At 44.1% G+C, this 13,237-nt stretch overlaps 1 protein-coding gene across 1 annotated transcript; it reads right to left on the bottom strand.

The window, feature by feature from the left end:
- Positions 1–300: 300 nt before the first annotated feature.
- On the bottom strand, positions 301–12,533 carry rgma (repulsive guidance molecule BMP co-receptor a). Its single transcript, XM_034588290.1, has 4 exons — positions 11,893–12,533; positions 7,686–7,801; positions 5,134–5,651; positions 301–2,875 (listed from the first exon to the last, which is right to left on the bottom strand). The coding sequence occupies exons 1-4, from the start codon at positions 11,904–11,906 to the stop codon at positions 2,177–2,179; spliced, it is 1,347 nt and encodes a 448-aa protein (XP_034444181.1). The 5' UTR covers positions 11,907–12,533; the 3' UTR covers positions 301–2,176.
- Between the last annotated feature and the right edge of the window lie 704 nt (positions 12,534–13,237).

The following is a 13,237-nucleotide window of genomic DNA, read 5'->3' as shown; positions in this document are numbered from 1 at the left end:
CAAACTCAAAAACATGAACACCCCAGAGCATGTCCGATCTTCCTTTTTCTAGATGAGCTGGCCTGCATTCAGGGTGTTTTACTTCATTGATAACCAAGTGAGCAAAAAGTGATGGCAGCCGAGCGTGTGTGTGTGTGTGTGTGTGTGTGTGTGTGTGTGTGTGTGTGTGTGTGTGTGTGTGTGTGTGTGTGTGTGTGTGTGTGTGTGTGTGTGTGTGTGTGTGTGTGTGTGTGTGTGTGTGTGTGTGTGTGTGTGTGTTGCTCTTTTTGAATATCCTGATCTGTGGAGTTCATGTTTTTGCAAAAATAAAAATCCCTTTTCAAATAAAAAAAAGGTTCACATTCAACAAAGCATCTGATGTACAAAAACTGTGATAAATTCAAAACACAACTGGTAATATACAAATTTAAAACTCACAAAACATATGTACAATCTCACATTACACATGTAGAACCATATACTGTAGAACTCACAATACAAATTACACCTATTAACACAAGATTCAACTTTACAATCATTTGTATGTATGTTTTTTTTTTAGTTTCTGTCAAACTGCACCAGTACATATTCCAAATAGCAGTAGTAAGGACTGCCAAATACTTCAGTGTAAAATGTTAAATGACCGTCTAACTGTGCCCGAGCAGTCACAGCATCTACAGGGACGACTTTACACGTTAGCAGACGCCGGCATCGGGAGCCAAAGTTCGAATGAAAACCTCTCGCGGCGACGAGCGTTATCGCAAATCGCAAGAAAAGCAAAAAAAAGGTGAGACTGAAAAAACAGAGGTTCTGCTTTTACAGCGCATTAGTCATTTTTGTGTGCACCACAAATTCACCCACAAACAAGTTGTTTAGCACGGAGAATATCTTCCCTTAATGTGAACTGCTTGAGACTGAAAAGACCGTTTCTGAGGAGGTGTTGGCACAAGGGCTTGTTCTTTGGCAATGGTTTAAGCCACGAAATCACGTCTACAGACATATGCTTATCATTTACTCCGTAAACCGCAGTCAGGTCAGTTCGCTGGAAGTCAGTAAAATGCTAAACTGACTGGAGGTGACGTCTTTACAGCTAGTACGATCAGTATCTACATCACTGGTACTTGAAATGGAGAGTTGACTTCACAGAACGCTCACGAAAAGGTGTCATGGTTCGATTTGTTGATCTGCGCTGTGTAAACGCTCTTAGTGCCATTAACTAAGTTTGTTCTTTTGCTTATTTTTTTTTGTTGCTACATTCACATTACAGACTCAAAACACAAACACTGTCTGATCAACACATCAGGAGGGAGAAGCTGTATGACACTGGGAGTGATGTACACATGAAGAGAGATTATTTTTAACAGTTCCCCTTTGGGATTTGCTTCTCGGCTGTCAGAGTCCATCTGAGCAGACTGTGGCTCCTGTGGGTGCAACACAAACAGACGTGGGACTCATTTCTCCTACTGGAGGTTTGTTATCTCATTTCTTGGAAATCCTGCACCCGCAAACACACTAAATTAACCACAGACGCTGAATTCTGCACAAACACACAAACACGCACGCACAAATCTAACAATATGACCCATTAATCTCTGCAGCAGACAACTGGAGACGCTGCTCTGACATCCTTTTGGCTTGAGTGCTTCCTCCACAAGGCTCAGGCTTTTCCAAAGCTGGAAACTAATCAAACATAGAGCTGCTTCTGGCCTTAGGTTAACAAAAGCCCCTGTCAGGTCCTCTTGCTTCGCCACATGAGCCACAGAGAGCTCCACTGGCTTGGCACCAATGAGGGGGATCTGGGGGAGGGAGGATCAGCAAACTCCTCTTTCTGCAAAAGATCATCTTGTCTGGCTTCCCATAGGCATGCAGCCCCGGTGAGAATGTGGGGATTTAATCCCAGGTGGATATCCTGAGCTCTGGGGGTAGCTGGGCTCTCTCTCACCGCTGCTCTCTTCAAAGACCCAGTCCCACGAAGCAGTTAAATACATGTGATGATAGGTGGACTCCCTCTTGTCATAAGACTGAAGCCGAGACATGACGATACAACTACAACGAGACTGAGGGGAGCGACGATCCGACCGGCGAGTCCCAGGTCACGTCACGGAAACCAGAGCAGGAGAGAGCAGCCGATGTACAACACAGCGATGGTACAAACACTCACTGACAAATACACCTTGAGGATATTGTTGTAACGGAACTATAGCTGAACTGTGCAACACTCAATCCACAAGCAGACAGCGAGGAGGTTGATGAGGAGGAGAGGAAGTAAATCTTTGCCCCTCTCAGCTGCATTATTCATAAAAGCATCGTTTTCAAAGATGTGGTATCTGTTGCTGTTTGAATGGAGCATTTTTACATCCTCGAAGGCGTAGTAGGCTGCCATGGTGAAGTTAATGTCCCCGGAGGAGAGGAGGTCAAACACGCACGACTGAAAATACAGATCCTCCACCGGGAGACGCTCTTTGCACTTGGCCTTTGCAGATTGGTAGGTGAAGCCACTGGCCCCGGCGCCGCCCCTGGTCCTGCCCGCGCTGTGGGCCTCCGCTCCCCTGAAGTTCCTGAAGTCAATGCGCTGGTTGGCGGGACAGCCGTGAAGACACAGGTACAAGTCCTGGTTATCGCCTTCCTCCACTGAGTTCACAACTTCCTCCGGCATCCGCACAGCAAAGGTCAGGTAGCGGCCTACTTGACGCACCACTATCGTCGTTCCAATGTACCTGGCCTGAATCTCCACGTGCTGCCCAGGAACCTTCTCCACCACGCGCAGGGTGTTCGCTCCGTGCCGATCACCGCCGTTCTTGGAGCCGTCTGCGAACGCAGCCGGCAGCTCATCGGTCTCCGCGTGGTACATCTTCTGGTCCACACATTCCTGGAAATTCTTAAAGATGATTGTCAGCTGCAGGAAGAAAGATACCAGAGAAATGTCATTAAAATGTTACAAACACCAGAGGAGCATACGCAGCCATTAGCTGCTGCGTTTTCTCACACAAAGAATCCTAGCAAACAGATTAAAAAGTGTTCTTAAAGTTTTTGTATTAACAAGCCTGTGCAGTATGTGCCATCTACCCCACTTAAGTGTCACATTTCAGCGTTGGCTCAACACGGGGGGAAGCCAAGGTAAATGCCCTCAAAAAACACGAGTCTCGGCCATGTAAAATCAGGCCTCAGTTTGCAGACACAAAGACGATCTATTCATAGCGCTGAAAAACCTGCCTGTGAACCCCAGAACTATGCTCCAGGGAGTGGCGTCGGGCCAGGACAGAGCGATATACTCTGCAGCTAATTAAGTCGGACTGGTCAGGACTCTGCAAGCTTGGTTTCATCAGGACACCAATGGGCCACTGTCAGAGCAGCAACACCAGGATGGCGTGGAGACTCTGATGTCTGCTCGCTCGGGGACAGAGGACGGGGTCAGTCTGCAGAACACTTGACTGGCTCGACTACTCCTCCGCTGCACCCGCTCCGACTGGGTTCCCTTTACCCTCGACTAACATTCCCCGCCTACATCAACTTCTGTTTTTGTTCCAGGTTCATTTTTTTAAAAGCTTTTAATGAAAACAAACAAAAGAGGAATTCCACCATTATCCCTCCGTAGATAGAAATAACCAGACAGTTTTATTTGCTGCAGCGAGAGCAATTTACCAACACAGAGCTGCTCTGCGAAGGCAGATCTTTTACCAGAAGGGCCGTGTTTGCACAGGTGGCACTGGCTGCTGCTTTGTTTTCCCTTTGTCCAGAATCAAGATCTTAAAAAAAAAATAAAAAAAGAGTCTCATTTGCTTCCAAGAACAGCAGCATAAAAATCTCATCGCTTTAAAGGCAAAAAAACAAAACATGAATGCTTAATAGAGTGTCATTAGGAATCCTTGATTACAGATAATTATACGTTCTACGAATGCGATTAGGGACAAAGTCCTCTTATATCTCAGACTAAATACTTCAGTTAAGATACTCTGCAAAGTGACTGAGAGCCACAATCACTGCTGTCAACGTTGCCAAAATTGGACCAAGTCTAAGTTAATTTTCCTAAAACAAATACTCCCATTTCTTTGTTTTTGACCTATGGTTCTAATTAAAGCATTTTTTTAAAGGAACAGCCATCCAAACGAGCCAGCGTACCATTAAAAAAAACTCAAAGTATGAGGCATGCACTGCTGAAAACCCTATGAAAAAAAGAAGTCTACAGACATTTCCCAGTGTTCGATGTGGATACACTGTTAAGTAGGCCAAACATCAGCCTGAGCTGTCCACAGTGAGAGAAAAGGAGCCGCAGCAGTTTGACGCAGCACCGCGGTTATTACACCAGCGTTTCGTTTATAAAGCCTTCAAGATCTTCGCAATTGTGCCGGGGCTGGGCTTCTTCATCTGTCACGATGGAACTCATCCAAACACTAACCAGAGTCTAGGGGCTGACAGAAAACCAGCCCCACAGCAGCTCTCACAGTCCGACCACATGAAAAGAACACACATGACACACACACTTATATTTCTGCTGCAGCACCGACAGAACCTAACATTAACAGAGAACTGTGAGGTCATCTAAATCACTGACAGATAATCTAGAAATCTGAGCAGCTTGGAGATGATTTTCATGACAGATCAAGTTTAGCCTAGAAAATGTCCGAAATTCAGAAACATTTTCTCAATTTCACCGACCACAAGCCTTCCAAAAGCTTTTCTGTGTCTCGTCAACCGTGAATATTCAACATATTCAACAGACAGTGATGGAAACCAGGGATAAACTTCACATTTCACAAGCTGGAACCAACAAACGGGCCTTTTTTTCTTTAATAAACAACCACAGTGGTTAATCAATCATCGTGATGGTCACAGAATCCTTTTCCTCTGATTGCAGAAATGAAAAGATTAATCAAGTAGCTGATCGATACATGGCAGAAATGCTGTGTTGCTTCTCAAATGTCAAAATCTGCTGCTTTTCAATTATTCACATGATGATTAACTAAATATTTTTGCTCAGTAAAAAAAAACTGCATCTGATGTTCTTCACTGTTTATGGAAAAACAACTGATCAGCAGATAGCTCTTGTTGATTGAAAATACTATTAAACGGTTGAAAGGACAATTAATAGATCTATAGTTTCTGACCAGAAAGCGACACACAGTGCATAGAGGATGAACAGAAAAAGATCCTCACCTTGCTCGTGGCTGTGGCCAAAGACCCGGGCACCACAGGAGTGTTGGTCACCTGGACAGACAGGTATTTGTTGTGAATGAGCGGCCAGGCTCCTTCCACCTTACACGTCTGGAAGTCGTCCCCAAAGGTCCGGAGGTGCGGGTCTCCGAAGAAGCCGCAGTGGGTGTAGTTGGGCGGCGACGTGTTGCGAGGAAGACTGCGCTCATAGTGGCACACTTCCGGGCCGTCGGAGCGTTCCTGGCTGTCGGGCAGGAGCGGAGGCGCCAGGGGAGGAAGCGGGGTCCGGGCACGTGGTTGGGATGTGGGCCCTTCCTTGGAGCAGTTATGCTGGCTCATTAGATCCTCTATGCCATGCTGGGCGGAGTGGTACGCCAAGTCACCTCTGCAGGTGCGTGCGGTGCGGCGTACGCAGCTGTTGTACGCACGCAGCGCCGTGCAGAACTCCTCCTCCGGCCCAGAGCTCGAGGTGGAGGCCCAAAATTCTGAGTTACACTTGAGGATCTTGCACTGCAGGCTCACTGTCGGGGGGGGGACAAGACACTCACAGTTAATGACGAAGGTTTGAAACAACACATTTACAGGATAGTGACTCGAATAGAATAACCACTAACTTCTCCAACCAAGTACGAATGTTGCCATTGTTGTTTCTCATACAGGCTGCAGTGCCAAATGTCATCTTCCTTGCATGCCATGAAACAAACTATAGACATGATGGTATAATAATAACTTTTTCTCTTTAGGGGCATTTTGTATTCTTCTTCAGATAACATTATGTACTGTTATGTGATTGTCTGGCGATATATCGATTACTGCAGAATAGCTGTATGATGATATTATCGTGTTCGTGGGTTGTGTATTGTGTATCGTATTGTGAGCTAGCCTGCAATTCCCACTTCTGTTGTTTAAGCACTATGAACATTTCAAAAAAAGTCTATTTTTCAGGCAAATCCATATATTGTATCTAACGTCACGTTGTCTTTTAGTCGTAAGTAAACAGGTCTGAACCTCCCTCGGGTCGACCTGCATACAACGTAACTTATTGCAGGGAATGTTACTTCCCTTTCACCCCCAGTCACTCTTGGTTTATGCACCAGTAATAACACCACCTGGGATCCTAATCTACACCTTTTGTGATAATAAAACGCGGCTTGACTGTTGTTTCCACTTTTAAACGCCACATCCGACCAATTCTTTGCACACAGACGCTCTTCAAATATTTCCCAGGATGCCTTGTTGCGCCACCGTGTTTGACTAGCATTACCTTCGACTAATAAGGCTTTTATTTGAACGGGGCAGTGAGAAGTTTCTCCCACTGAGTCTGGAGGGGGGGGGGGGGGCGGAAAGCCAAATCAACACTTTGAAGTCACACTTTAAACAATATCCCTCCTCAAAGCTTCACCGCAGCTCTCTCTCTCTCTCTCCAAAACCTCACACCGCCTTTTCTTTTAACCCCCATCTGATAGAAGGCAATAAACCAATCTCCATCCCGCCTATCAGTGCATTATCTCGTTGTTGTTTGACGGTAAGTGACTTAAGAGGGAAACTGATAAGGCTTTGCCAAACGTGCAAGGTGAGTGAATGAGGTGTCTCCGCTGCAGAAAGTGACTCAGTGTGGGGACAAATAGGGAGGAAATTGAGCCAATTCAAACACAACACTGGGTTTTCTAATGTGATATCCCAATGACACAGCAGTGATACATTTTAATGGGAACACTTTGCGTCTTTCCATGCGAGATTTAAAAGATCTTCAAAAAAAAGCTGCAGTTGAGGCATTTTAAAAAACACCACTCTCCACAAACACACGTTTCTTTAGGTTTTCCCTGGCCACAACTCAGACACCTAAACATGCAATTCCACGCTTCACCAAACTGCAGCATGGAACAAAAGTTACTTTCAAGGAGCTGATGTGAAATACTGAGGCATGTCCCCTCCCCCCCAAACAAAACAAGAGCAGGAGAGCTGCAGCAGCTTTAAGAAAGGCCCCTCAGTCCCTCCAGTCTTCCTCCAAAATAAAAAAAAATAAAACAACATCAGTAAATGATTCGAACTACTTTAAATCAGTCACACTTTTGCTCTACAATGAGCAACACGTTCACTTTTAAACCCATTTGTCATATTTTCCCCAAGACCTACAACCTTTTCCACATGCCCTGCACCTACAAGCACTAAATCTCAGCAATCTAATACATTTCACTCATTTTTGCATTGAGTCTGGTGGGATTCCCACAGATCACTGCGGGGAATTAGACAGATTTAGCTGAATTTATAAAACTTTCATGACTTTAGCAAAAACTTTGCAATTTGAAGTGTAAGCAAGTAACTCCAGTTAAATGTGAACACCACTAGAATAATTCGGCTTATAAAAGGTGATGGGGAAAATGCAAAAAGTGGAAACAATCTGTGTAGTTTACAAGTTGTTGGTTTAAACGTATGTTGCCTTCCTTAAAGATTTACAAAGTTTAAACTGTAACACACAAACAGTACCGATGTTTAAAATATATATATGTATTTAAGATTTAAGGATTTTATCTTTCAAAAAGGTTGTTTCTTACCGGAGGGGAAGAGCGAGAGGAACACGGCGAGGACTCTGCACACTTCAAGCGCCGAGGGTCTTCCTCTTTTCCCCATAACCATCCATCCAGCTCGGGGTCGCACTTCACTCCTCTCCCTGGTCAAACCGCATGAAGGACGGACAGAGGAGAAGAGTTAGAGCCGCCAAGGTCCAGGTCGAGGAAACTCACACAGGGAACAAGTCCATAAAAGATGTCCGCCCCGTGCTCTCATCACTACCCGGGTAAGAAGTTGTTTTATTTCGGTGTGTGAGAGTTTCTAAAGTTAGCGGCTACAGCCCGAGTAAGCTAGCCGAGGCTCGGTGTGGAGGCACCCGGGGAACCGAGCTTCCTTTTACGGAGTGACGAGAAGGTGCAGCCTCCGTGGGGCCAGCGGACACACTGAGCCAATCACGGCGGCTCCTCCTGCCCTCAAACCCCCCTCCACCAGTTTCAAATTACACCTCAATGTGGAGACTTGTTCGACGACCGGCCGAGTCTCCGCGACCCACAAGTGGCGGACCACAGCGCCGCGAAAGAAAGGTTTCCTCAGCCGCTAAAGATCACAACAACAACCGCAGTGTGGAGGGCCCCAGCCCGGGGAGGAGAAGCAAGTGTCCTCCCTCCACATGTGTGAGGGAAACAAGGGGGGAAACCAAAGTGCTAAAGAATAAAATACCCCTTTGCTCTCAGAGACTTGTCAAATGCAAACTTTACTTCTTTATATTAGCGGCTCACTTTGCAAGTTTAAACCAGATTTAACACATTTACAAGGACCTAAAATGGTGGATACAAGCCAAGTTAACCTCCAACCACACAGAGCCAGCCTTGGCCCCAGAGTTAAGAGGCCAAACATTGTTCAAATCTACAGAGTTTCATTTAATAATAAAATCTAGGACCTAAAGTTTCCAACGATACCAAACATGTCAGACTGGATGTCAGATCAAACGTGACAGGCTCGGGTTTGAATGCTTCAGTGGCACAATCGAATAAAAAGGGCCACAACCGACTATTACTGTCACTATCCATCAATTTGCCTGGATTGTCTGATTTAACCGTTTTGTCTGTGACATGTCGGGAAACCGTGCCTGCGTCAGTGTCTTCGAATTAGTTGTAGCATCTGGGTAAACTGTTACAAACCCCAAAATATGAAGTTTAGTACCAAACATGGCAAAGAGAAGCATCAAATCCTCACATTTAACACAAGCAGTTTCCATTAATGCTGTTTCAAGTGACTGAAATTGAGTATTCACCCAAATATCTGTTCAATATATGACACTGTCAGATAGAAACTTGATTTCACAGTATTATATGGAATTTAACCTCTTAAACAGGACCTGTCACATCAAACTGAGCTTCGCTTCTGGGAACGACCGTTTAATTATATACAGACTTTGTGATTGTGATTTTAAAAGTAGGCTAATCCAATCTAACGTTCCCATTTTTGGAGTCAAGTACTTTTGCCTACTGTGTATTAGGCAGACACAGGGCTGTGGCAATACATTTATTAAAAATACTGACAGTTATATTCCCCCAGAGAAAAGAAAACTGCATTAAACAGTGTATATTCATTTAAGTGTTCAGTTATATTTTCTCTAAAAGTTGTCTATTTAGAGTGTAGAGACAATCTGAATAAGCATTTATGTATATTGTGCCTTTAATGTGAAGTTATCCTCAGGTTGTTGAATAAGTAACATCCCCTGACAAATCATAAACCACGATGACCTGCTCTACTTTAAACCACCCAACTGTAAATGTAAGTACATCAGAAGCAAGGCACTGGACATGTTTACAATGAGAAAGGAGCCGCAGGGAGGGAGTGCTCAGGCGTTTGAGTCATGACTACGTTTTCCTGAAGATACGTTTTTTCTTGCAGTTTTTTTGCATATTGCTTTAAATGATTTGAATTCATTCCCTCCTCTCTCTCAGCAAACGCGGGCGGTCATCCCCTCCTACAAAAGCACTGGCAGCCCCTCTTTTTGATCACCTTTCACTTGTTCAAATGGCACATTACTGGTGTCTTTTCCTGCCATTTGAAGCCAAACACTAGCAGACAGATGCGTCTAGGTCAGGTTGCGGCTGGTTCTGTACAGTAGTTTTCCACGGAGCGGTGAACGTCTTTGTGAACGCTGTCCCTCTCCTGGATGATGGATATGGTCGTGCACAATGAGGTCTGAGTCTACGCATGTTTTCAACTGGGGTGGCCCCTGCACAGACTGGTTTCCAGCTCCAATATGTACCAGCCACTCGCATAATGAAACGAATGACTGCAGCTGAAAGGTGTGAAGCTGCTGTGATGTGTCCTGATGGACTGCGGGACGTGTTTTGGCTTTTAGCAGCAGGCAGTGTGGACATAGAAGCAAAGTGAGGAATTAAAATGCCATAAAGGTGTGGCTGATCCAAGCGTTGGCAGGAAAACCTCAGAGTGGATGTATCTGTTCGTCGTGGTGAAGAATAGATGGCGTAGATAGCTTTAGACCAACTGTGTTCACCTGTTGCAGGGACTTCGCACACAATGGTGTAATTTGTACTCATTAAGACAATTAGTCGACTAATTGGTTGCTAAGCATTCGGTCGGCTAAGGAAGGTTTTTAGTCTTTAAGTCATTTTTATGTTTATGAGGAATAAGCTAATACATATTTGTCATTTCTACTATGATAGTTTTTCCAAAGCTTTGGTAAGCACAAGATATTTAGAGATATATGACTTGATTCATCTACAAAATAAGAGTAAGACTGGTGAAACTAATTATTTGACATATATTTCGTGGCTAATATAATATTTTCAAGTCCACCATCCATTTATTTAGTCTATAGACTGACAGCCCTATTCATTCCTTACTCGCCCCACAGATATCAAATTATTCTAATCAGTGTTTACTATCAAGATTAAATTATTCAGCAGCTATTTTGATAATGAATTTAATCAGCTCAGTCATTTATATCAAGCAAAACAAATGCCAAATACTGGTCTGGTTCCAGCTTCTTGACTTCCAGGATTATTTTTTTTTCTCTCACTGCAAAAATAAATGAGTTTGGATTCAGGCTGTTTGTTGGAAAAAAAGGAGCAAATTTAACACGTCACCTCGGAGCTATGATAAATTGCATTATTACTACTTTCAGACATTTTATAGATTTTGGATATTATAAGCTGCAGCCATGTTAGTCTAATCAGAAGATCTGTATATTGCCGTTAATATTAATATCACCAGTTTGATTAAATTTCCAATCCAAAGGAGGTTGTTAGGCCCTTTTCTCATCAGGCCTTCGCTGTGGCCTATATGTCTTGGCTTTGTATAACAGTATTAGAATCAGATGTGTCAATACATCGTCTGATTGCTTTGAACTGATTGAGTTTAACCAATGAGATTTTAAAAGACAAACCATTTGTACCTGACAACATGAACTACTTATATTTATATATAGACGTCTGTCAGAGCATGTGTCTCACGTGTTTTAACTGGGGAAGGTGACATAATCTGACAATAAAACATGGAACAGTCCAATCACGTTTTATGGAGTGTTTCTTTAAATCTCTATACCATCACTTGCCAAAACCTCTTGTTAGAACATTTTGACGTGTACTACAATCTACAGTACAACATCATATGCCTGCTCCGTGTCTCCTGCGCAGTGTTAAACTGAGAGCACCACCTCTCCCTGTGCATCTGCCTCTGACAGTCACCGCACACTCGTTTCCTCGCCTCCAACAGATGGCGCTTGATGTGAGCTCCGATATGAAAACCTCCAATCACTGTCACAGGCGCACATGGCACTATACGAGGACAACCAAACCTGTCATTAGATGGGAACTTTATATGGACACCTACAAGGCCCGCTTACAGCCGCCAGAGCAATTAGTGGGCTCATTAAACTGTGGAACGGAGCGGGCATTAGGAGGCGTGCTGCTCCGGATCTGCTGTGGAGAAGAGGATCCTTTTTTTTTAGTCCATGATAGATAAGATCAGCAGGGTTTCACAGTGGGGAATAGACGCACTGGCAATGTGATCAATACAATAACGCTGCTTGGGTCTAACTCTTTTTATTTTAATATTTATGTCAAGTGATTTAAAAAAAATTTTTTTTTAGCTGTCTCTGCAAATAGATCAAGTTGTTAACAAAGCAGATGGAGGATCACGTTGGCATATTTAAGGAGCTGACATGAACTCACACAGAGTTGGTGGAATCAAATAAGTGTGAAATGAACCCACCTTGTTGACTGCATGGGCTCTGCGCGACTCTGGAGTCCTGCAGGAACCAGGGGCAAGCAAAAAAAAAAAAAAAAAAAAGGAAAACGATCCCCCCCCCCCCTCTTTTAAAAAACGCGTCCTGTGTGTCTCAGTAATCCGAAATCAAACGCACCCAGCGTCTTTCTGGGCGTCAAATCCGTCGATGTGTACATGGTGTCCGGGGCGAGCAGCTTCTCTCCCAAGTCTGTGAAATGAAAGTGTCCCTTCTCTCTCCTTCTTCTTTTTAGTTCATCAGAACAGCCACTTCTTCTCCGGCTGCGTGCACCCGGCGGACTCCGAGGTCTCCCCAGCCGTAGCTCAACTCACGTGACTGATCAGTCGATCGGGTAGAAAGGAGACATTATGATAGATTAAGTCCGCTAATTGCTCTCATCCGCGCGGCGAATCCAAATTGTTAGTTATGGTCGACGTCGGGGAGAGAGAGAGGAGGAGGAGGAGGAGGAGGAGGAAAAAGAAGAGCCCCGAGGGTGAAGCTGCTGCCGCCGCCGCCGCTGCTGCTGCTGCGATCCGCTGTCTGGATGTTGTGAAATGGCTTGTTAGAAAGTGTGAGACAGACAATGATCGGCTCTGCGTGACGCCACTGGGAGCCCCCCACATCTCAGCGGAGACCCCCTTCAACTCCACTGGGCTTTCTCTCACGCCTCGAGAAAACGGAATCCTGCAGATTCTGCAGCTGCAGCCAGACTAAATTGACTTTAACACTCTTATTTTTTTCATCTAAAAGCAAGGGGAACTATAAAGTATGCATGCTAATCAATACTTGTACTTGAATCACATATTACTTTCTTAACAGCCTAGTGCCACTGCAATTTACTCAAGTAGATTTCTATACAAATTATATTTCATCTGCAGTTTCATCCTATTATGTAGGACAGATTCTATGCATTTTTATTTGATTGGATTTTAAAAAATTGTATTATCTCTTATTTTATTTCTCTGGTCCACCTCATTCAGACTATCTGCTGCTGCAACAAGGTCATTTCCAGGTGTTTGCGTCTCCTAATCCGATTTTAAATGCTTGGTTTTACTTCAGTTATTCATACGTAGGTGTCTTTGGGTGTCTGGTAAGAATAGAAGTGACATAGAATAGAATGCCTTTATTGTAATTGCACATTGTACGAGGAAATCTGCTGAGCATCTCCAAAACGTTTAAAAGTGATAACGACAAAGTAATAAACTACGCATACAAGTAATACGATTACATATATACATAGTAAAAGCTGGTAAAATGGTGCATGGTGATTAAGTACTGCACAGTAAAAGAGGTAAAGTATTGTGGATTTAATAGCTGGCCTTTAACACTCTG

This window comes from Hippoglossus hippoglossus, chromosome 6, assembly GCF_009819705.1.
Source record: "Hippoglossus hippoglossus isolate fHipHip1 chromosome 6, fHipHip1.pri, whole genome shotgun sequence".
NCBI classification, from domain to species: Eukaryota; Metazoa; Chordata; class Actinopteri; order Pleuronectiformes; family Pleuronectidae; genus Hippoglossus; species Hippoglossus hippoglossus.
Note: the sequence above shows the minus strand (reverse complement) of the source record. Positions and strands in the feature narration are given on the sequence as shown.

Excerpts from the sequence above, each read along its gene's own strand:
- rgma (XM_034588290.1), bottom strand. Across the intron at positions 5,652-7,685 it reads CCTCTCGCTCTTCCCCTCCG|TGAGCCTGCAGTGCAAGATC; the intron begins GTAAGAAACAAC and ends CCCCCCCGACAG. Across the intron at positions 2,876-5,133 it reads TGGCCACAGCCACGAGCAAG|CTGACAATCATCTTTAAGAA; the intron begins GTGAGGATCTTT and ends TTCTTCCTGCAG.